The sequence below is a fragment of the Nelumbo nucifera genome, chromosome 7, assembly GCF_055504915.1.
Source record: "Nelumbo nucifera cultivar China Antique chromosome 7, China Antique-T2T, whole genome shotgun sequence".
Taxonomy (NCBI): Eukaryota; Viridiplantae; Streptophyta; class Magnoliopsida; order Proteales; family Nelumbonaceae; genus Nelumbo; species Nelumbo nucifera.
In genome coordinates this window covers 27,368,458-27,390,992 of record NC_142655.1, presented here as the reverse complement: position 1 = coordinate 27,390,992, position 22,535 = coordinate 27,368,458, and the positions used below count along the sequence as shown (strand labels likewise).

Here is a 22,535-nt window from a genome sequence, read left to right as displayed (position 1 = left end):
ACTTAACTGTTTGTCCTCCTTTTCTGATTGATTTGTGCTTTTGCCCCTTTGCTGGGATTTCTTTGATGGCTTTGTTGGGTTTCTCTCAAGCCTGGCTTGGTATATGCTTTTATTTTTACCAGCCTTTTGTTCTTGTCTTTTCCTAATAAATTATTAAGTAAAGAAAATACCACTTTAATTCTATGGATGCAAGAAAGAAAAAAAAAGATTCTTACCACTGAATCAGCTATTTTTTTAATTGGATATGTATATCAATAAATGGATGCGATATTTTGCTTTCTTTCTGATTGATGAGAACAATAGGCTGAGTGGTTATAAATTGTTACATGTTATACTTGGTAATATTGTGAAATATTCAGCTAATTTTGGTATTTGTGCTTTTCTCAGGCTGGATGATCTGGATTCTAGGTTATCGTCATCATCTGATGCGGGAGGATTGAACAGATGTGGGTTTAACATTGAGGGGTTGGGTTGTGCTGGTCGTGCAACTGATACTCCATCAAAATCCTTCAAGATGGGAATGAGAAAGGGGTCTGAAGGACTTAAATCACTTGGTCGATCACTTCGGTTTGGGGTTTCTCGTGCAGTATTTCCAGAAGATCTTAAAGTGTCAGAGAAGAAGATATTTGACCCTCAAGATAAATTCCTCCAGATATGGAATAGGCTCTTTGTCATATCATGTATTCTTGCAGTATCAGTGGATCCTTTATTTTTTTATCTCCCAGTTATCAATAGTGATTCAACCTGTTTGAGTATAGATCGAAAGTTAGCAATTACAGTGACAACACTGCGGACAATTATTGATGCCTTCTATGTTATTCACATGGCTCTCCAATTCCGCACAGCTTACATTGCACCATCATCTCGGGTTTTTGGTCGAGGTGAACTTGTGATAGATCCTGCACAAATAGCTAAGCGATATTTGCGATGGTATTTTATTGTTGATTTTCTTGCTGTGCTACCAATACCACAGGTCCAGTGCAACTTTTTAAGTTTCTCCTTTTCTTTCCAAGTCTGCAATTTTATTCAGCTTCCGAGGTTGTGTTTTTTAGTTTGAATTTTTGAAATTCATGTTCCATGATTTCTTTTTTTCCAATTTATGTTATGCATCTGCTATCTGGAAGTACTTGAAAAGTGGAATATGCTTATCCTTGCCAGAACAATTTGTCTATTTTGTAGTTGTTAAAGCCATTAAAATGACTTGTACATATACTTTTATCACTAACATCTATTGCATGGAAACTGTAAGGTTACACTCATAGACATGTAAAGAAGATGGGGATAAAACCAACATGGGTCTGAATATCTCTTCCTGTGATGTGGGGAACACTCTGGATGTTGGTCAAATGTGAAGATGCCTGTAGACCAACGGAAATGGGTGGTTTGGGGTTTAGAAGGTGAGGGTTTTCAATAAGGCGTTGACTGCAAAATGGTTGTGGAGAGAGAAACTCACCATGAAGGAGAGTGGTGGTGGGGAAATATGGGGTGGTGAGGTTTGGGTGGGAGTCAAGGGAGGTGAATTCTTCTTGTGGAGTAAGTGTTTGGAAAGGGATAATGAATTTTAATCAGGAGTTCAGAAGTCTAATCAGCTTCTTAGTAGAGGGTAGAGCAAGGATCAGGTTTTTAGAAGTTGAGTGGTGTGGGGTAGGAAAGCTGAGTGATTTTTGTCCAAGGTTATACAGGCTGACTGAGGCTGAGTGGACCATTCTACACTGTTTTGACTTTTGAGAGGAGAGGGGAGCAATTGGTTTGGTATCCAAGGTTCAGAAGGCCTTTACTGGACAGGGAAATTGGGGACTGTATTGTACTTTTGGAGAAGTTGGAAGGGGTGAAAGTTTCAGCTCATTCAAGGGATGAACTATGGTGGAAGGAATGCTCAAAGCCTCAAATGGTGGAAAGAGTGCTTACTTGAACCTAGTTCTAAAAGAAGGGTCTCAATGGGATGGAAGCAGGAATGGGGATAATATTATTGATAGTGAAGCTTTGTATATGTTATATTTTGAGCTTTGCTCCATTTTGTTCAAGTTCTTCCTTTCCTGTTTTACCATTCAACATAGTTTTTATTGTTAAATATATTTTTTGTCTTGTTATTACTAATAAAAATGGTGTAACTGAACATTTTCATAATAGTAAAGTGACAACTAGTGAACTGGCTTTCTATTATTTTTTAGTTTTGAATGGAAAAAAGTTTATATTATTAGTGTTGTTTGTCATATAGGTGCTTTTTTTAATATATCTTACATGCACTTTTAAGCGAAAGTTCTTTGGAAGGAACAAACTATGTGCAGGGTCATTTTTCTATTTAAATTGTCGAGTAGATATCATTTTTTTTTCTTACTGTATTTTGGCATTTTCTGTTTCTTGTGTTTTAAGGAGCAGCTGGTTGAATTGGTTGATTACTATTTGGTGTGTGCAGATTGTAGTTTGGAAGTTTCTTCAAAAATCAGATGTTCTGGCTACAAAACAGGCACTGCTTTTTATCGTGATGCTTCAATACATACCTAGGTTTTACCGAATCCTACCCTTGACTTCAGAATTGAAAAGGACTGCTGGTGTATTTGCTGAATCTGCTTTTGCTGGTGCTGCATACTATTTGCTGTGGTATATGCTTGCTAGTCATGTAAGTCTTAATGTAATTTGGTGGATATTTTATGTTGGTTAGCTTCTTTTTCCTTCCTGTTCAGTATTTCATTGTTTGGATTATCTTCTTTTGTTAATGTGTATTAACTTGGCATGATATCAGTTAAATGTTGTCATATTGAGTTATTTGAAAATATTTCTTATTGCATACCAATTCAAAAAAAATGGAAAGCCAAATCTGTGCGTATCTCTGAGTTTATATGCACATACATGCGTTTCTGATGATGGGCCAACTGTTGGGTTTTCACAATTCCATTTGAACCTGGATTGTCTTGACAAGCAACTTTTTAGATGAAGTCTAGGCATTCAAGCAGCTTTTGGCTTCCATGTTTGAAATTAATCAGAGAAGATCTGTTAATTGCTAATCATGGTCATTTCTGGGTAGAAGTTTATTTGATATTGAGTGGACAGGTTCTGTGCGTGATAAATTGTCAAGTTTAGGGTACTGTACTCTTGTTGGCTAGTTGCTTGTAAAATATAAAAGTCTATAGTGCCCAGGTCCTGTGTCAAGGCTGAATATAGAGCAAGTTTTTATTTCAGAGTTATTGTTGGTTATTGGTGAAGCATGTTCTAGTTTATTTGGGAATAAATGCTGAACAACCCTTGAGATTGTATTTTGATAATAAGGTAGTAATCAACATTGCACACACCCAGTTCAATATGATTGTGCCAAATATGTTGAAGAGGACCGGCATTTCTTTAGAGAATGCCTAACAAGTTTGTCGACCCTTTTTGAAGATAAAGAATCAATTGGCTGATTTCCTTACCAAAGGCATTCTAAAGTCAAAACTAGTTGTCAATCTTGGCAAGTTGAGTATGTTGGATAACTATTCTATACTTGAGGGGGATGATAAAGGTGTAATCATCCTTTTCTCATATCACTTGTAACTCATATATAATATAGGAGTGTTGGGTATGATAGACCCCTTTTGTACAAAAAAAAAGCAGTGTTGGGTATGATTAACTAACACAATTATTCCCCACTCAACTATCTCTTTCTCTATATTTTTTATTTCTCTTAATTTTTTTCTTGCACAGATTTCCACTAGTTATCACACTTCTGCATGCTTGTAACATGTAAAAAAAGGCCATTACCGAATGTTGGTCCTGGCTATCTGGGGCTTGGGAGGGGTGGACTGGATACGGTCCTAACATTTGGAATTTTTTTTGCACAAAGTGGCCACTCAGAGACTTGAACCTGCATTATTTATGCTTGACAGCCTGAGATTTTATTGTATGTTCTGATGGACCCTTTCTGCTTTTGGTCTTGTATGCTAAACTGCAACATACATGCTCTTAAGAGTTTATGAAACACATCTAACCTCTATAGATGGAATATCTGCAGATAGTTGGAGCTTTCTGGTACTTGTTAGCTGTTGAGCGCAATGATGCTTGCTGGCAGGAAGCTTGTACTGAATCAAATGCCATAAAATGTGATACAAATTACTTGTATTGTGGTAATTGGAATGGGCCAAGTTACAGTAACTGGCTTACCGTCAGTAAGGCTGTTCTTAGCAATAAATGCCCTGCAGAGGGTGATAATCCACCTTTTGATTTTGGAATCTACCAACAGGCTTTGTCCTCTGGAATTGTTAAATCCAAGAAATTCCTGTCTAAATACTGTTACTGTTTGTGGTGGGGGCTACAAAACTTGAGGTAAATCACCCCTTGTGTTCTTTGCTTGTAATGTAGGTTAACAGCATTGGTAGTTCAGTTTCTGTCTGTCTGCCTGTCTGTTTGTCTATCTCCCTATTTTCTCTTTTAATTGGTAAATTGCTTGTATTCTATTGGTTTATATTGGTATAAAAGCATTTTTTGGTATGTTAAAAGAGTACTCTAAAGCATAATAATTGCTCAGAAACTTCTCTAGCGTTTTCTATCAGAAAAGGGATGTTCAAACTCAAGGTCAAGTTCTTTTAGGGGAAAATTATATGGGCATTGTTGTAAGTCTTAATGTTGTATGGGCTGGGCTGTTTCATATTTTAGTTTACTATCGGGCCTACTGGGCATAAGTTATTCTTCCCTTAAAGACTGTTTATGTACAGCTCGCCTAATCAAGGGCAATTTTGTATTTTCTCATGCTTTAAGTTTCATTTAAATTCTATCTTGGGCTGGACAAAGAGAGAATTGCTGCCCCATTGTCTCATTCTCTTCTCTTCCTGTCATTTCTCATTTCTTGTCTACTCTTGCTCAAAATACTTCATGGTATCAGAGCAATAGGAGCTTTCTTATGATGAAAACATGTTTTTTCCTTCTTTTCTCTTCTTCTCTCTCTGGAACTTTGTTCTACTGAATAATGTTGTCAAAATCTTATGACTTACAATATGATTCATGATTTGAATCATGAATTCCAAGGATTTCGATTCAAATCTTATGTCTGATTCATTTTCTGCAAAAATTTTACGATTTTTGTTTGAATCCTACTTTTTGATTCATAATTCTTATGATTTATACGATTTCTATGATTCATTGTGATTCCAATAAATTCAATTAATAATTAGTATTCTACTTTGTCTTTTTCTTATATCTAGTTTTGTCAAGGGAGACTTGTTTTAAAGCCTTTACTAGAAAATGATTTATTTACGTTATTTAAGACCATTGTTGAATTTATTTTGCATGGTATATTGGTTAAAGAGCCATTGCATGTGAATTTATTTGACTCTCAAGTTAAGCTTGATTATTTCATCTTGGGCTTCTATTATATAAATGGCAAATTCTGTTGTTTTAGAAAATGATTTATGTATGTTATTTAAGATCAGATCTTTGCTGAATTTATTTTGCATCATATATAGGTTAAAGAGCCATTGTATGTGAATTTATTTGACTTTCAAGTCAAACTTGATTTTATCATCTTGGGCTTCTATTATACAAGTGGTAAGTTCTACTGTTTTAGGTATATATGTGGTAGTCATGGATTGAAAATAGGGTAAAATCACTTTCCTATATATATTTAGTATTTTAATATATCTATATTTATTTTTTGACAAGTTTGTTTAAATAGAAATAATTTTACGATTTACAATATGGTTTACAATTCAATTTGATTCAATTTTCTACAATTTACCATACAATAACAATTTTCAAAGCATTGCTACTGAAAATCTTAACTTGTTAGTTAGTCACTAAGGAGCCCACATCTTGTTCTTAGGGTTTCTTCCTTGGAGAAGAGACCAAGGGAACCTAAGCAGCGTTGGTTATTCCCTATTAGGGTAAGAAGGAGAGCAGTTTGTGGATTGCTAGAGAGATCTTAGTTCCAGGTCTACTTACTGTTCAGTCAGTGATTTAGGAGGTGCACCTAGGCACACAGATGAGCCGCATTATAGGGTATGTGCCTCACCTAGGTCCTAGGCACAACCCTTTCAAAAGGCACATGCCTGGTGCACCTTAGCCCAGGCGTGTGCCTTTTGAAAATTTTACGCTTTTTTGCTTTTTTTGAACCTAGTGGATGGGCTAGGGGCTCCGCTCTTGGACCGCGGCCATGCCCCTTGAAGCAAAGCCCAAACAAGACCCCCTATTTAAGTTTATATTTTTGTTAATATTATGCTTATTTTTTTTTTATTTTTTTTGCATTTTTTGAGTTTTCTAACATTTTTATTTTTAGCATTTTTTTTGCCTTGCACCTTGCGCCTCGGGTGCAAATTGCCCCTTGCACTTTTTTTTTTGCGCCTAGTGCTTTTAAAACACTGTGTATAGTAGAAGGAGATGCATTGGCAGATGCTGGACAGTGATGTTCTACTCCAGGAGACCTACTAGAAGGTGAAAAAGCTCTATGTTCTTCTGTTCTTGCACACAGAATTTGTATGAACTTGTTAGAGTCGGCTAAGGAAGGGCATTTTAGTCATTTCTGTTTAAGTATTATGTTAATTACATGTCCCATACTTTAGTAGGGGCATATTTGACTCTGTACACTGTTTTGATATAAATATATGGTCGGCTGGGAGAGTCTTTTTGACTTCTCAGTTCGACACTTCTTTCTTCTCTCTTCTTCTTCTTCTTCTTCTTCTTCTCTCTTTCTCTCCTTCCTATCTCTGAACCTAGTTCAACTGAACTATTCTTACATGGTATCAGAGCGCTGCTAAAAGGAGAAAAGAGAGAGGGCACAACTTCATTCGATCAGATCTTCTTTCCTCTTTCTTTCTTTCCTTTTTTTTTTTTTATTTTTGTTCTATTTTTTTTTTCTGATCTGCGCAATCTGGAGTAAGTGGTGGAAAAGGCTGCGGTAATCCTCACTCCTCAGACGTCTGCGGCAACCTATTCAGGCGTTCCTAGGGTTACGGTGGCCTAGTTACAGGTGAAGGGGGAGTACGGCGGCCCTAGTGGAGAATTTCTGGACTGCTGTCACCATGTGTGACTGCCTTGGTGTTCGTGTGGTTGTAGTTGTGGTGGTCTGAACCCTCTATTGAGCAGTTTCAAGAGGGGTATTTTTTATGGTGGTTATGAAATCGTATGTTAACAGAAGTGGCCGAATGTATGCTCAGGCAGAATCGTGGTGATTGAGTGAGAAGACACTGTACGGTAATGAGTGTGTTGTAGTACTCAAAGAACAATAGTCGAAGTGTTTGGGACTGTTTTTTTAGGACGGGCAGAACCTGTTTCGTAGATTGAAATGGCGTCAATGGGAGATGTCAGTGGTGACCAGAAATCAAGTGTGATGATTTCCTCTGATTTTTTAAGTGTGCAGGTGACATCCATCAAACTCAATGGTGGAAACTATGTGCCATGAGCTGAGTCGGTGGAAGTGTTTCTTAAGGCTAAGAAGAAAGTAAAACATGTATGGGAGGAGAAACCTACTGCTGAATCTCCGGTTCTAGTGATTGGGAGCAGGAGGATGCTGAAATCATGACATGGTTGTGGAACAATATGGAGCCTAAAATCAGCGTTAACTTAATGTTCTTGGACACAACAAAGGATATCTGGGAGCACGCCAAGAAACTCTATTATGGACAAGACCACTACATGAGTTTATCAGCTTTATTAGGAGTACTTCAATTTGCAGCAGGGAAATCAAACCCTTGAAGTGCCAGTATGAGAAATCTCCGGAATGAACTTAATGTTTGTCATCCCTTAACTCCGGATGTCAAAATTCAGCAATAACAAAGGGAACAACTTGATGTTACCCGATTCTTAGTGGGGCTGAAATCAGAGTATGAACTTGTTAGAGCACAGATATTAGGTGGATCTGCCCGTCTCCGTAGGATCTCTCTTGGTTCCATAGAGAGTACCATACCTCCTGACAGATAAACACTTGTTGGAACTCGAGGTGGAACTTATGGGAACAGTGGAGGTGGTCGTATAGTTAGGGGGGGCTGTGGTAACCCTATGTTTGGTCGTAGCAATGGTGGAGGTCGTGATTCAGGGGGAGGCCGTGGCAGAGGAAGAGGAAATACTACTAGGGAATGTACACATTGTGGTGGAAGAGATGGTAAATATAGTTAATTTCTGTTATGATCTGCATGGACCATCCTTCACATGGGCTAATCATGCAACTGTTGGTGGTAATGAAGTCAGTGATAATAAGTTAGTTTATCCAACACCTTCTACAATAACAACTACTTCTAGGAAGGAGATGGTGAGTATCCCAAGAGATGAGTATGAGAGATTCGTTTAGGCTACTTCACATTAGAATACTACCACCTTTGCTTATTCAGGTATGGCTTGCCTGGCATCAAAACCTTCCCCTTGGATAATTGACTCTGGAGCCTTTGATCACATGACCGGGACTCCAGGTGTGTTTTCCTCTCTCTCTAACCTCTACATCACATAATGTTACTCTAGCCATTGGTTCTACTTCACATTGCATCTCTTTCTTTGTCTTCTGTTTTATATGTACCCAAGTTTCCTTTTAATCTTATGTCTGTTAGTAAACTAACCAAACCCCTCAATTGTTCCCTCACGTTTTACCCTTCCTGTATTTTTCAGGATCTCAAGACAGGGAGGAAGATTGGTGGAGGGCATGAAGCTGGTGGATTGTATTACCTTGATGGTGGTGGTTCTACAGTTGCACTTCAAACTTCTTTGACTCCTCTCTAGTGGCATTGTAGACTCGACCATCCATCTCTTAAAGCTCTCAAGCTACTTGTTCCGTCATCGAGTTGTTTGTCTTCTTTGTAGTGTAAGTTGTGTCAGTATGGGAAACCTCACTAGGTTTCCCTCAGTCCTAGAGTTGATAGTCGTATGTTGAGTCCTTTTGCTTTGGTTCATTCAGATATTTGGGGTCCAATTAGAATTGAGTCTTATAATGGTTACATGTATTTTGTTATTTTTGTTGATGACTGTTCAAGAATGACATGGATTTATTTAATGAAAGAAGCGAATTATTTTCCATTTTCCAAAAGTTTCATGTTGAAGTACGTACACAATTTGGTGTTTCCATTAAAATTCTCCATTCAGACAATGGCAAAGAGTATTTTCTTACTTCCTTTCAACAGCATTTGGAACAACATAGCATTATTCATCAGACATCCTGTGCAAATACTCCTCAACAAAATGGGGTGGCTGAGAGGAAGAACTGACATCTACTTGAAACAACTCGGTCTCTTCTTCATCATATGAATGTTCCCAAACGTTTTTGGAGTGATGTAGTGCTTATTGCTTGTTTTCTCATTAATCGCATGCCCTTGTTTATTCTTGATGGTCGTTCTCCGTTCTCTATCTTGTTTCCCACTTTGTCTCCATATCCCTTGACTCCCAAGATCTTTGGGTGTGTCTGCTTTGTTCAGAATCTTGGTCCTGGTCTAGACAAGTTGGATTGGCTATTCTAGGACTTAGAAAGGTTATAAATGCTACAATCCCATTACTTGGAAATCATTTGTCTATCCCGATGTCACTTTCTTTGTGTCTGTGCCGTATTTCTCAGGTCCTGATATTTCTCCTTCTCCCAAAGATGTTCCTCATCCTCTTCCAGTTGATAATCCCATTCCTATTGTTCCCGTTGTGATTGAGTCTCCACCTTTCCCAATGCTAGAACTTGTTGAAAGGCCACTAATCCGTCCAGTTTATACTCACCAACAGAGACCAGCACCTCCTCCCGCTTCTACTCTGTCTATAGATCCAGTTTCTTCCACACCCGAGATGCCTTCTGACCTTGACCTTCCTATTGCATTGCAGAAAGGTAAACGTAGTTGCACTTACACTCCATATCCAATTATGTTTTTGTCTATCACCTTTCTGCTTCCCATTGCCAGTTTGTTTCTTTGTTATCCTCTGTACCTACTCCTAAGGATGTCCAGGAGACTCTTACCTTGCCAGGGTGGCGTAAAGCTATGGAAGAGGAAATCTTTGCCCTTAATCACAATCATATGTGAGAACTTCAATCTTCCCCCAGGTAAGCATGTTGTTGGTTGTAAATGGGTGTATACTATTAAATATCTACCAAATGGGAGAGTGGAATGACTAAAGGCCCGTTTAGTTGCCAAAGTGTATTCTCAACTATATGGTGTAGATTGTGGAAACCTTTTCCCCTGTTGCTAAGATTGGCTCAGTACAAGTGTTGATTTCCTTAGCAGTCATGAATGATTGGCCTCTGTTTTAGCTCGATATTAAAAATGCCTTCCTTCATGGTGATCTTCTAGACGAAGTATACATGGAGGAACCACCAGGGTTTGTTGCTCAGGGGGAGGATGGTAAGGTGTGTAAGCTCAAGAAGGCAATCTATGGGCTCAAACAGTCTCCTCATGCTTGGTTTGGCAAATTTAATGAAGTAGTGAAAGAGTTCGGAATGGGACAATGTCAAGTTGACCACTCAGTATTTAGCTATGATTTTGAAGCCGGGAAGGTCTTGCTAGTAGTTTATGTAGGCGACATAGTCATTACTAGCAGTGATAAACTTGGGATTGATAGACTGAAGGTCTTTTTACAAGATCACTTTCAGACAAAAGATCTTGGGAAGTTGAAGTATTTCTTGGGTATTGAAGTTGCTAGATTGAAGCAAGGCATAAACCTATATCAGAGGAAATAAGTTCTTGACCTATTGGAAGAAACAAGACTATTAGGTGCTAAACCAGCTGAAACTCCCATGGAACCGAATGTGAAGTTGGGTAGTGATATAGGTGAATTATTTGATGATCCCGGAAGGTATATAAGGCTAGTGGGAAAATTGAATTGCCGTTATTACTAGACCTGATATCTCATTTGTTGTCAGTGTGGTAAGCGAATTTATGCAAAGCCCTCGAGTTCCTCACTGGAACACAGTTCTTAGAATTGTGTGGTATTTGAAGGGGGCTCCAGGTCGTGGGTTACTGTACAAGCCAGGAGGTGGTCTTGAAATAATTGGTTATACAGATGCAGATTGAGCAGGCTTAGTATCAGATAGGAGATCCACTATAGGTTATTGCATCTTTCTTGGAGGAATTCTAGTGACATGGAAGAGCAAGAAGCAGGCTGTTTGTAGCAAGGAGTAGTGCAGAAGCAAAATACAGAGCCATGGCACACACTACATGTGAACTAGTGTGGTTGAAAAATCTTTTGTAGGAAATCGGGTTTTCAATAAGCAAACCCATGAAACTATACTGTGACAACCAAACTGCAATTCACATCTCATCTAATCCAGTTTTTCATGAGAGAACTAAGCACATAGAGGTAGATTGCCATTTGTAAGGGAAAAAGTCCTTAATGGTGTCATAAGTATAGAGCATGTGAGAATAGGTGATCAGTGGGAAGAGCTGTTCACAAAAGGGTTGTGTTCGGGAAGAGTGAGCTATATATGTAACAAGCTGGGACTATATGATATATATTCTCCAGCTTGAGGGGGAGTGTTAGAGTCGGCTAAGGAAGGGCATTTCAATCATTTCTATTTAAGTATTATGTTAATCACATGTAGATTGCAAAGTGTTTTTCTATGGAGCAATCAGAAGTTATAGTTACGTGTCTTCCAATATATGAGCTTTAGTTGGTGATTTGTTTTGTGGAAGAGATAAGGTGGCTGGCAAAGAGGTTAAACATCATAGTAGAGGAGGGGAGAAGAAGATGGGTGAGAAGGACTTTATAGCTGTTGGAAGATGGCGGTCTGAGGTATCAATTGAAATGAAGAGTTTTAAGTTTGAAGAAGGAAAGGGTTTCTTGAAGGTCAAAGAGAGTAATAGGGCGGCATTACTGCTAACGAAGGAGGTCATAGTATGGGTGAAAGGTTTTGTTGATGGAGCTATTAACTCATGTAAGGAGGAAGGTTGGAAAAAACTCTGTTTGCTCTTGGTAAGACCTTTGTAATAGAATTGAAAAAGAACAACAGAGGTTGGTTCATAACTGTGACTGAGTTTTTCGGAAGAAATGGAAAACAAATGGTGTGTGCCGGAAGGGAATAGATAGAGGGTGGTTGGCTTTTGTGAAGCAGCTACAAACGTTCCTTGTTCCCTCGGTTAGGAAGAAGATAGAGGACATGCAGGCATCTGATATGAAGCTCAAGGATTTAGGCAGAAAGACTTAGGAAGAGGGAGGTACGACTGAGACTACTAGGAGTGTTAAGATGCAAGGTTGCGGGCCTTCTGGTTTGGTGGTTGCATGTTCGTCCACTCATCAGAGAATATGGGTAGGAGCAGGGACAAATGAATGGAAAAAAATAACGGTACTAATGGCCAATAAGGGAGTTAAAGATTGGAAGGAAGTTTTGAATGCAGTTGTAGGGGAGTTAGGCATTGGTAATGAAACAGTGCTATTCCCGTTTACAGAAACTAAGGCTGTTCTTGATGTAGGCGATCAGGAGTTAAGTTTCAAAGCAATGGTGGTGGAGGGAGACCTTATACAGGTCCAGAACTGGAGCCCAAGCTATAATGAAGTTGCAGTTCAAGATGGATGCACTCGGCTGAATCTTAATTGGCCTTCCCTTCAACCTATGGCGGGACCCTGTTCTTGAACAAATTGTTCAGAGTTTTGGAGGGGTGCTATTGAAGACGAATAGAAGTCATCTAGGTGCTGTGGAGGTTAACGTCGTCGGAATCAAACATGAGAGATTGCCTAGGTCTTTTGAAATCTGCTCAGATGGTGTATGGTATAAGATATGGGTGGCTTTAGAAGTTGAACAGGCCTTGTGGGGAATATTTCCCAAGGTTGAAGACGAGGGTGAGGTGGTAGGCTGATGGACACGTAGAGAGAAGAGAGTGGGGTGCGAAAAGGAACTGCAGGGAGAAATTAATTTGGCATTTAATCAGTTGTCTGGGGTAAACCAAACGACAAACATGCCTGCTAATGTACTTAACTCAAATTTATTTGAATTAACCATAGTTAAGGCGGGCCATCTATCTTTTGCTGATGTGGCGAGGAAGTTAAAAGGACTTAATAGTAGAAACACCTGGTCTGAGCCGCTTAAATGGTTGGGTGGGCCGGCTACCAAACTGGGGTGCAAATTAATGACCCACGTGACAACTTAAAGACTTACGTGGGTTGGGACATGGGCCTGAAATACACTTTGGCTATTGACAACCCACTTTTTAAGCTCAATATAGATTGTGACCCACGCGATAACTTAAAGACTCGTGTGGGTCGGGACATGAGCCCGAAACACTCTTCAACTGTTGACAACCCATGTTTTAAGCCCAATATAGTTTGTGACCCACGTGATAACTTAAAGGCTCATGTGGGTCGGGGCAAGAGTTTGAAACAAGCTACGACAGCTTATCGAACCTTCGGTCTATCATCTTCCAAATCAGTGAGTTTGGTGAAGGGGAAGTTGCAGCGGCAGAGAGAAGATAAACAGGGCTTTCTACAATGGATACTCCGTGGAAGTTTTGAGAAGTTTAGCTTAGTGCGATGCACCACAAAGAATTTGAACCCAAGGTATGCAAGAGAGAGAGTTGAAGAGAGGGAGGAGATGGACGAAGGGTGTGTGCAATGTAGTGTAGATGATGAAGAATCAGATGATTGCTCCAATTTTGGTACCAGCATTGGAAGTGTGAACGGCTTACGGTGCAGGCAACATGGGTATGTTGAACATTGCAATCCTATTTTAGGGTGACATAGAGGAAAAATGGAGGTGTGAAACAGACGATCGGAAAGATCAGACAGGTGATGGAAGAAGACCTGGACTTCTTGAAGCAAGTAGGGCTGAAGACATTAATGGGAATAACCCATCCCCAAGACTTCAAAATGTGCAAGGTGCAAAAGAAGGGGCAAATCGGGAGAACCTGAAGTAGAGCAAGAATACTAATCAGAGGGTGACAACTAGCATGAGGAAGTTTAACAGGTTTGTGGATGCCTTTGAACTCAAAGAGATACCTCTAGCCCACAAGACATTTACCTGGTCAAATCTCCAATTTACTCCCATCTGCTTCAAGCTGGATAGGTTTTTGTTTTCTTTGGATTGGGAAGAACATTGGGGGAACTTAGCATCTAGAGCTCTTCCTAGAGTGACCTCTGATCATTGGCCCATAGTGATATGCAAGGAGGAGAGGAGTGGAGGACCTGCCCCTCTTAGATTTGAAAATATGTGGTTGCTCCATCTTGGGTTTACCAAAAGAGTAAGGGAGTGGTGGAATGAGTGTAATCCAATGGTGGAATGGGAGGGGATTAGGTTTCATAAGAAACTACAATTTTTGAAAGCAAAGATTAGGGACTAGAATCAATTGGAGTTTGGAAGGTTAGAAGAAAGAAAGAGAGCTCTGATGGACCAACTTGAGAGCCTTGACTCTAAAGAAGAAAGGGGAGAATTTGGAGAGGCAAACAAGGAACAAAGAAGAAGTTTGAGAAGACAACTAGAGGATTGCCTACATAAGGAGGAAATAAGCTGGAGGCAAAAATCTTGATGTAAATGGTTGCAAGAGGGAGATAGAAATACCAAGTTTTTTCATTCTTTGGCAAATGGAAGGAGGAGAAATTTTATTTCCAAATTGGAAGTGGATGGAGTTGAGTTAACACAACAAGAGGAGATAACCGGGGCATTTGTAGAACACTTTAAATCCATTCTAAGAAGGCCTGTAAGGGTGTGGGTAGAAGGAATGGATTGGCCAGATGTAGGGGTGGATAACAGGAGAAGGATGGAAATAAGGTTTGATTGGAAGAGATTAAGGAGGCTGTGTTTTCTATGGATAGAACAAAAGCTCCAAGGCCGGATGGGTTCACAGTGGCTTTTCATCAAGACTATTGGGATATTTTGAAAGATGACCTTCTGTTGGTGTTTGAGGAGTTGTTAACCCGGGTGTGAATTCCACCTTTTTAGCTTTGTTTCCAAAAAAGAAAGATGCATCCCATCCAAAGGATTTCAGGCCAATTAGTTTGGTAAATAGCTTGTACAAGATTTTTGCAAAGGTATTGTCTTTGAGATTGAAGGAAGTACCAGATATCATTGCACCAAATCAAAGAGCTTTTGTGAGTGGAAGACAGATTATTGATCAAATCTAATTGCTAATGAGAGTGTGGAGAATTTCAAGAAGGATAGAAGGAAGAAAGTGGTTTGTAAGTTGGATTTGGAAAAGGCTTATGACTTGGTGGACTAGGAATTTTTGAGGAAAGTTATGAGCAAATTTGGGTTTGGGGCAAGATGGTGCAAATGGATTGTGGTGTGTGTTCGGGATTGTCATTATTATGTGCTAGTGAATGGGACAGTGGTAGATTTCTTTCTAGCCATTAGGGGTATAAGACAAGGAGACCCCCTATCTCCCTTCTTGTTCACACTAATTGCTGATTTTCTAGGGAAATTGATTCATAGAGCAGACTCTAGGGGCCTCATTAGAGGTTGGAGAATTGGAAGGGAGGAAACCCCCCTTACCCATTTACAGTTTGCTGATGACACGATTTTGTTCTGTGAAGGAGGTAATGTGAGGTTCATCAGGAACATGAAATTGGTGATACAACACTTTGAACAAATTTCAAACTTGAAGGTGGACTTTGGGAAAAGTTGTGTAGTGGGTGTGAATTTGGAGAAGGGAGAGATTAGGGAGAGTGCATAAGTGCTAGGGTGTGAAGTCTCAGGCTGGCCATTGAATTATCTAGGGTTGCCATTAGGTGATAACCCCATGAGAGAGAGCATCTGGAATCCGGTGGTGGAAAGATTTGAAAAGAGACTTGTCTCTTGGAAAAAGAATTACCTTTCTCTTGGTGGGAGGACTACATTGATTAAGGCCACTCTAGAAAACTTACCCATTTATTTCTTGTCAGTGTTCAAAATCCCAGTAAAGGTTTCTAGTAGATTGGAGAAGATGATGAGAGATTTCCTTTGGGAGCTGGGAGAGGAGAAGAGGGATCATAGAGTAAGCTGGGAGGTGGTGACCAGGAGTAAAAATTGTGGTGGTTTGGGGCTTGGGAACATTAGAAAAATGAATATGACCCTTCTGGGGAAGTGGTTGTGGAGGTTCCCCTTGGAGTAGGAGAAATTATGGGCTAGAATAGTGGCAAGCATACATGGGTTGGAGCAAAATAGATGGGTTGTTGGAATCCGAGCCAGGACTACAAGCGCTTCACCTTGGAAAGCCATTCATGATTTGTTGCCAGTCTTCTCCCCTCTTATTAGGTACGATTTGAATTTAGGTAACTCCATAAAATTTTGGGGACAAACTTGGGTGGGGAATGCCCCCCTAAAGGACCAATTTCCTTCTTTGTATGCCCTATTTGATTTTAAAAATGAGCCAGATTCTTCTTTCATTACCCCTTCCTCTTCCAGTTCTGGGTTTTGGTGGAACTTGGGTTTAAGAAGGGCTGTGGGGGACTCAGACCTCGACAGTATTTCGAGTCTCCTTGAACTTCTTGATAATATTTTCTTAGACCTTACTAAGGTGGACTCTAGAATCTGGACCCCCACCCCCACTGGCTCATTCTCTTGTGCTTCTTTCTTCAAAGTTTTAAGCCAGTCCACCAGTCCCGTAGCCCTCCCTTTTCCTATTAATGAGGTTTGGTGCAGATCAATTCATCCTAGGGTTGGTAGTTTTTGCTAGGAAGCCTATCTGGAAAGATTCAACACTAGTGATCTGCTCCATAAGAAGAGACTCAATACTTGTTTATCACCTCACTGGCAAAGCTGATGGGGAGACCGGTTTTCACCTACTGGTGTCTTGCCAATTTGCAAAGTCAATTTGGGAGTGGGCTTTCTCCCTCTTTGGGTGTAGTTGGAACCCTCCATCAAACTTGTAAAGTCTATTCTCCCCTTCTTTTTTCAGGTGGCGTATGAAAAGGGGAAGGACTATGTGGAGAGGACTGAGGGCTGCAATATGCTAGTCATTATGGGAAGAAAAAAATTCCAGGATTTTCCCAGAATTAGAGAGAGGTGCTGAAGAACTGAGTGCTCTAATCCATATAAGGGCTGTACAGTGGCTGAAATCCCTAGCGCTATTCACAGATTACACAGTGGATGACATGTTGAGGAAGTGGGGTGAGATTGCAAACTGTACCTAGATCAAAACAGTAATGAGTGTATCTTGGACCCGCCCACCTGTTGGATTCTTAAAACTAAACTTTGATGGGAGTAGTAGGGGGAATCCTGTACCCTCAGGGATTGGGGGTGTTTTTAGGGATGAGAATGGAGTTGTTTTTGCCTTTTTCTCAGGCCCAATTGGAGTGGGTGACTCCCTCAGAGCTGAGATCTATGCAGTTATGGAAGGAGTCCAGAAAGCTAGAGATGAATATCAGAAAACTCATAATTGAAGGGGACTTGGAGGTGGTGGTAGGGTGGCTGAATAAAGACAACAGTGGCTTATGGAATTACAACAATGTGAGGAGGAACTTTAAGTGCCTGGTGCGAGAGATGGAAGTTAAGATTAGTTGGGTTAAAAGATCATCTAATTCTTTTGCTAATGGATTAGCTAAACGAGGGGTGGAGAGGGAATCGGTGTTTTGGGCTCAGATGTAATTTTATTGTTTCTCTTTTTTCTTTTCTTTTTTTGGGGTCTCAAGTTGTAATTGGAAGATAAGAAAGTTTGTCTTCCTCCTTGTAATTATTCTTATGTTGAATTAATGAATTTGTTATTGATAAAAAAAAGTATTATGTTAATTACATGTCCCATACTTAAGTAGGGGTACATTTTACTTTGTACACTGTTTTGATATATAAATACATGGTCGGCAGGGAGTCTTTTTGACTTCTCAGTTCGACACTTCTTTTTCTTCTCTCTTCTCTCTTCTTCTTCTTCTCCTCCTCCTCTCTTTCTCTCCTTCCTATCTCTGAACCTAGTTTGACTGAACTATTCTTACACCTTGCGCCTTGGGTGCCAATTGCCCCTTGCGTTTTTTTTTGCGCCTTGCGCTTTTAAAACACTGTGTACAGTAGAAGGAGATGCATTGGCGGTTGCTGGACATTGAAGTTCTACTCTAGGAGACCTACTAGAAGGTGAAGAAGCTCTATGTTCTGCTGTTCTTGCACACAGAATTTGTATGAACTGATTCCTAGGCTGTTTACAGTTGTTATTTAGATATTTTGGTACTGTTATCAGTTGTTCTAGACTTCTGGACTGATTACAGTTGCTGTCAAACTTGTTGTTGGTACTGTTTCTTGCCTTCTTAAGGTAGGCAGTCAGTTTGGGGCGCTGTTTTGAGCTGCTGGTGTTGAGTTGGAGTTGTACTTCCATTATAAAGATGCCTTCTAATAGTAATGTCTCTTGTAAGGAGACCATGTTAGGGGAGGGCCTTCCCAATCTTGAATACCCTACCCTACATATTATCAACATCAAGTTGGATGAGTACACCTTTGCAGAGTGGGCCATTTCAGCTAGACTTTGGCATAATGAGTACACCTTTGGGAATTTTTGCTTTTAAGCATACCTGGTTGCATCATAGGCAACTCCAGCAAAGTATTCCTACATCACACTATGGTTGCATGAAGGGTCATGGATTTTGAAGGAATTGAGAATCTTCAGGGTAGGTGGTTTTCATCAACAGTGAAATTGAGAAGAGAAGTAGATATTGAAGCTAAGAAGTTAATTTTCGAAGAAGGAAGAAACAAGGGTAGGTGGTCACTAAGGAGCAGAAAAGAAAAAAGAACCTCCATTTACACAGCTGAGGAGGTGATTGGATGGCTGAAAGGCTTCATGGATGGGACGACTTTCTCCATTAAGAAACAAGGGAGGAAGGGTGCAATGGGAGCAGATGGGAAATGTTTGAAGTTGAGATGGGGAAAAATGAGAAGGGTTGGTTTGTAGCGATAATGGAAATGTTTGGTAACAAAAAAAAACAGTTGTTATGTGTGTCGGAGGGCAGAAAGTGATCAGGTTGGAGATTGTTTGCAGACATATTACAGGAGTTTCTATTGAAGGTGGAAGGAAGACATAATCCAAAACAAGGCAATGGTCCAGAGGTCGGTGATAAAAAGCGTTATCATGAAGGCTCAAAGAAGGTAATTTCAAAGAAAGGAGCTCCAAAAACTATAGTGTGTAGAGAAACCAAAAGTCGAAGGATGTTGATAGATGTGGAAAAAGGAGCTTGGAAGAAGAAAGTTATTTTAACAACAACCAAAAAAACCATAGATTGGGGAAGGGTCTTGGAAGCAGTTGTAAAGCGTTTTAGTCTGAAAGGTTCAGTGAATATTAAGCCCTTTGAGGATTCAAAGGCAGTGTTATTTGGATTAGGTGAAGATGTTATGCTTCCCACCGAGGAAACGGTGGAATTCTCAAATGGTAAGGCAAGGGTGGAATGTTGGCACATGTCTTGTAACTAGATTCCATTCTTTGAAGAAGTCATCGTTCTTCAATTGGCGTGTCTTCTCTTTAACCTATGGAATGTGGAAACCCTTGAAAAGTTGATCCAGACAATGGGTGGAACACTAATAGCATTTAAAACTGTGGGGCAGAAGCCTGAAGAAGTTCCTAGATGCTTAAACCTGCTTGCAGAAGAGGTTTGGCTCAAGGTCTAGATTCTGATGGAAGCTGAAGCGTCTCTGTGAGCGAAGTGTACCAAGGAAGAAAACGATGGGGATTCGAAAGGATGGATTACACGTGGAAAGGAGAAGAAAGGCCAAGGGTCAAGAGCTATCTGCCAACCATTGGAGGAAAATGCAGAGGATGCACGCGGGGTAGATTGGAAATCAAAATCCATTGAAAGAGGTTCTCAAGGGGTAAACAAAAAGTCTTACGTAGAGGCTGTACTGTGTGGAGCCACGTCATCTTAGTCATCGGGACCACTAGCTAATATTAATTCGAGTTGGGAATGGCCTGAACTAGTTCGAGGACAATAGTTGGAACCAACTCGAGATCTGGGACAAATGAGCAAAACCTGGTCAATTAATTCTTGAAAGCTTTATGGCACTCGAGCAAAAGGGTCTTCGTCAACCTTAGTCCAACATGCTTTTCCAATGTGTTAAGCTTGCCTAGAAGGAATTTTGAATGAAGATCAAGACTGCAATGGCTTTGGGCACAATGACAACTAGGAAAATCAGGTGAGGAAAAGAAAAGTTGGTAAGATAAGGTTTTTAGGGATTAATAGACCAATTTTTAAAAGAAGTGGAACATAAGGAAGGAGTGTTTTGACAGAGATTAAAGCTAGAAAGGGAGAAAGGTGGATATGATTTCTAAGTTTGATAAGAGCGAGAAGAAGAGGATTGTTGACGAAATAGGAGAGATCTTCGATAATGGTACGACTTCATTGGCGACAGGAGAGTCTGGAGATTGATCTTAGAATATAGGTGGTTTGGATGGGGCTTGCACCTTCCTCAATCTTGGGGCTTGAGATTTGGTGACACAAGGCCTCATATTTGGATCTAAAAATCCAATTTCAATGATACTGGATAAGAATGTCTTAGTTGATTTTGAGAGGTTGGAAGGGGGGGGGGTCGAGGAAGGTGGAATCAGGAATATTCGTGCTGGTGTTGAGGTTGAGAGTGATGGGGAGATTGGAGATGTGGAAAATTTAGGGGATAGTGAAGTGACCGGGAGCCATGTTTAAAGCTACATTGAGAAAGCTTTGCACTATGAGGAGGTGAAGATCGGAAGGTTGGGTGTTGACTTCGGTCGAAGGAACAACCCTGAAGCCAAGGAAGGAGAAAATGATTAATGAGATAATTAGTGTGAAACCACATGGTTCAAGAAATCATAGTATTTGCAGGAGCAGGACCTATAAAAAAATATAGATGGGTTCATAAAAGGAAAAGATTGAGAGGCAATAGGACGTGTGGTAATGATCAGGGGGGCGTGGATGCAAGTTCAGTCACCAATCTCCCTTACACCGAAATCTATCAAAAAAAATCTCCCTTATGCCGAAGGAGCACCATGAAAACAAAGTGAGTGGTTCGGTTTGAGACAGGGGTTGCAATATAATGATGGTAATAATGATGAACCAGGTGAGGTGACCCTCTAGAAATTAGTGGATAGAGAGGTCACAATTGGGAAAAGCTTGGGTCTTTTTTGGGCTGGTGAGGGGTTTTCTAGAAGGGATTTTGAGGTTTTTGAAAGGAGGAGAAATTGAACAAAAGAGTTCGTTGGGATGGAGACAAGGTTTGGGATGAGGATGAGTCAAATCAGGATGACACGCTCATAGATGAAGACCGGAGTCTTGGCTGTGGCAACGAGGGTTTGTGTTTTTATTCAGTTAATGGGCTGTTGGTTTATGTTCAATGGGGATTTGTAAGGGGTTTTTTCCTTGTTCTCTGTGTGGAATTGATTGGGTGTTTGTTGTTTAGTTAGTGGTCTGGTTAGTGGGTCTTCAAAGGGTTGTTAATGTTGTCTTTCTTTTCTTGGTGTTATCTTATCACTTGCTTATTGTATCTCTTTTTATTTTAATAAAATTTTACCTTTATTCTTAAAAAAAAAGAACGCCATTGTGATGTCTTTGCTTCTCCATTCCATGACACCTAAGATTACTAGGACTTTGCAGCACCATGGTACTGCATATTAGATATGGGATAAATTTCTGAAGACATATGGGTAGAGGAAAAATTCTTTAAATATATATAGGCTGAATCAAGACATTGCAGCCATGTGTCAAGGAGAACTTACTTAACGCACTTTGCCAAGCCTTGAAGCCTTTGGGAAGAACTTGACCATCACTTAATATTGGACTGGGAGAGTATCAAGGATAAAGAGAACCATGAGAAACAAGTTTAAGAAGGGAGAATTTTTCAAGTTTCTTGTAGGTCTGAATTGTTCTTATGAGAGCATTTGCTCTTTGATTTTGGGAAGGGATGAGCTACTTGATCTTCAACATGTCTTCTATCTAATAAGGAGTGAAGAGTTGAGGAGAAAATAGATGGAGTGAGGTTCAGGTTGAGCCAACTGAACAATCAGCCCTTGTTTCAGCTCTGGGTAAAGGAAATAAGGGTGGAGACAAGAAACATTTGAAATGTTCCCATTGTGGATGAGAGAAACATACAAAAGATACATGTTGGGTTTTGTATCCCCACCTTATACCATAGCTCTAAGGAATGATAAGAAGCCATCTAAAGGTCCTAATGGTTCTGGCCATGTTGCAAGTTCAAATGTGGCTGATTGTTGTAAAAAGAATACTATTCCAAGTGCTTCCTTCCATTCTGGACAAACTTCTACTTCTTATTCTAGTCTCCCTAATTTTATGACTGAGGAGGTTGATCTTCTTAATCGAGCTATGGCTCAGCTTGAATAGTTTACATTTACTTCTTCATTTGCTAAGAAGAGTATTTTTTATTTTTTTTGATCAATAACACTTTCATTAATTCATCAGTAGAAAATTTACAAGTGGAAGACAAACACACTTATCTTCCAAGAGTCACAAAGAACTTCAAGAAATGAAAAAAAGAAAAAACAAAGATACAAATACACTAATGTTACAGCTTAGCCCAAAACAAAGAATCCCTTTCTGCCCCTTGTTTTGCTAAACCGTCAGCTAGGGAATTAGCTGATCTTCTAATCCAACATGTCTTAACTTCCATCTCCCGCACCAGCCATTTGAATTTCCTCTTCTCATTATTATACTTCCATAAATCATTTTGATCTTTAGTCAGCCACCCTATCACCACCTCTGAATCCCCTTCAATTATAAGTTTCTTGATGTTCAATTCCTTGGCTTTTCGGGCTCCT

At 39.9% G+C, this 22,535-nt stretch overlaps 1 protein-coding gene across 8 annotated transcripts in view; it reads left to right on the top strand.

The window, feature by feature from the left end:
- LOC104593394 (putative cyclic nucleotide-gated ion channel 5) overlaps nt 1-22,535 on the top strand; it is a 97,881-nt gene that overhangs the window by 26,125 nt on the left and 49,221 nt on the right. For all 8 annotated transcript variants that reach the window (XM_088891998.1, XM_010253194.3, XM_088892000.1 and 5 more), the window contains 3 exons: nt 388-973; nt 2,417-2,620; nt 3,986-4,296. In XM_088891998.1, coding sequence (XP_088748124.1) covers nt 388-973; nt 2,417-2,620; nt 3,986-4,296 — 1,101 coding nt within the window. The remainder of the gene's footprint in view (nt 1-387; nt 974-2,416; nt 2,621-3,985; nt 4,297-22,535) is intronic.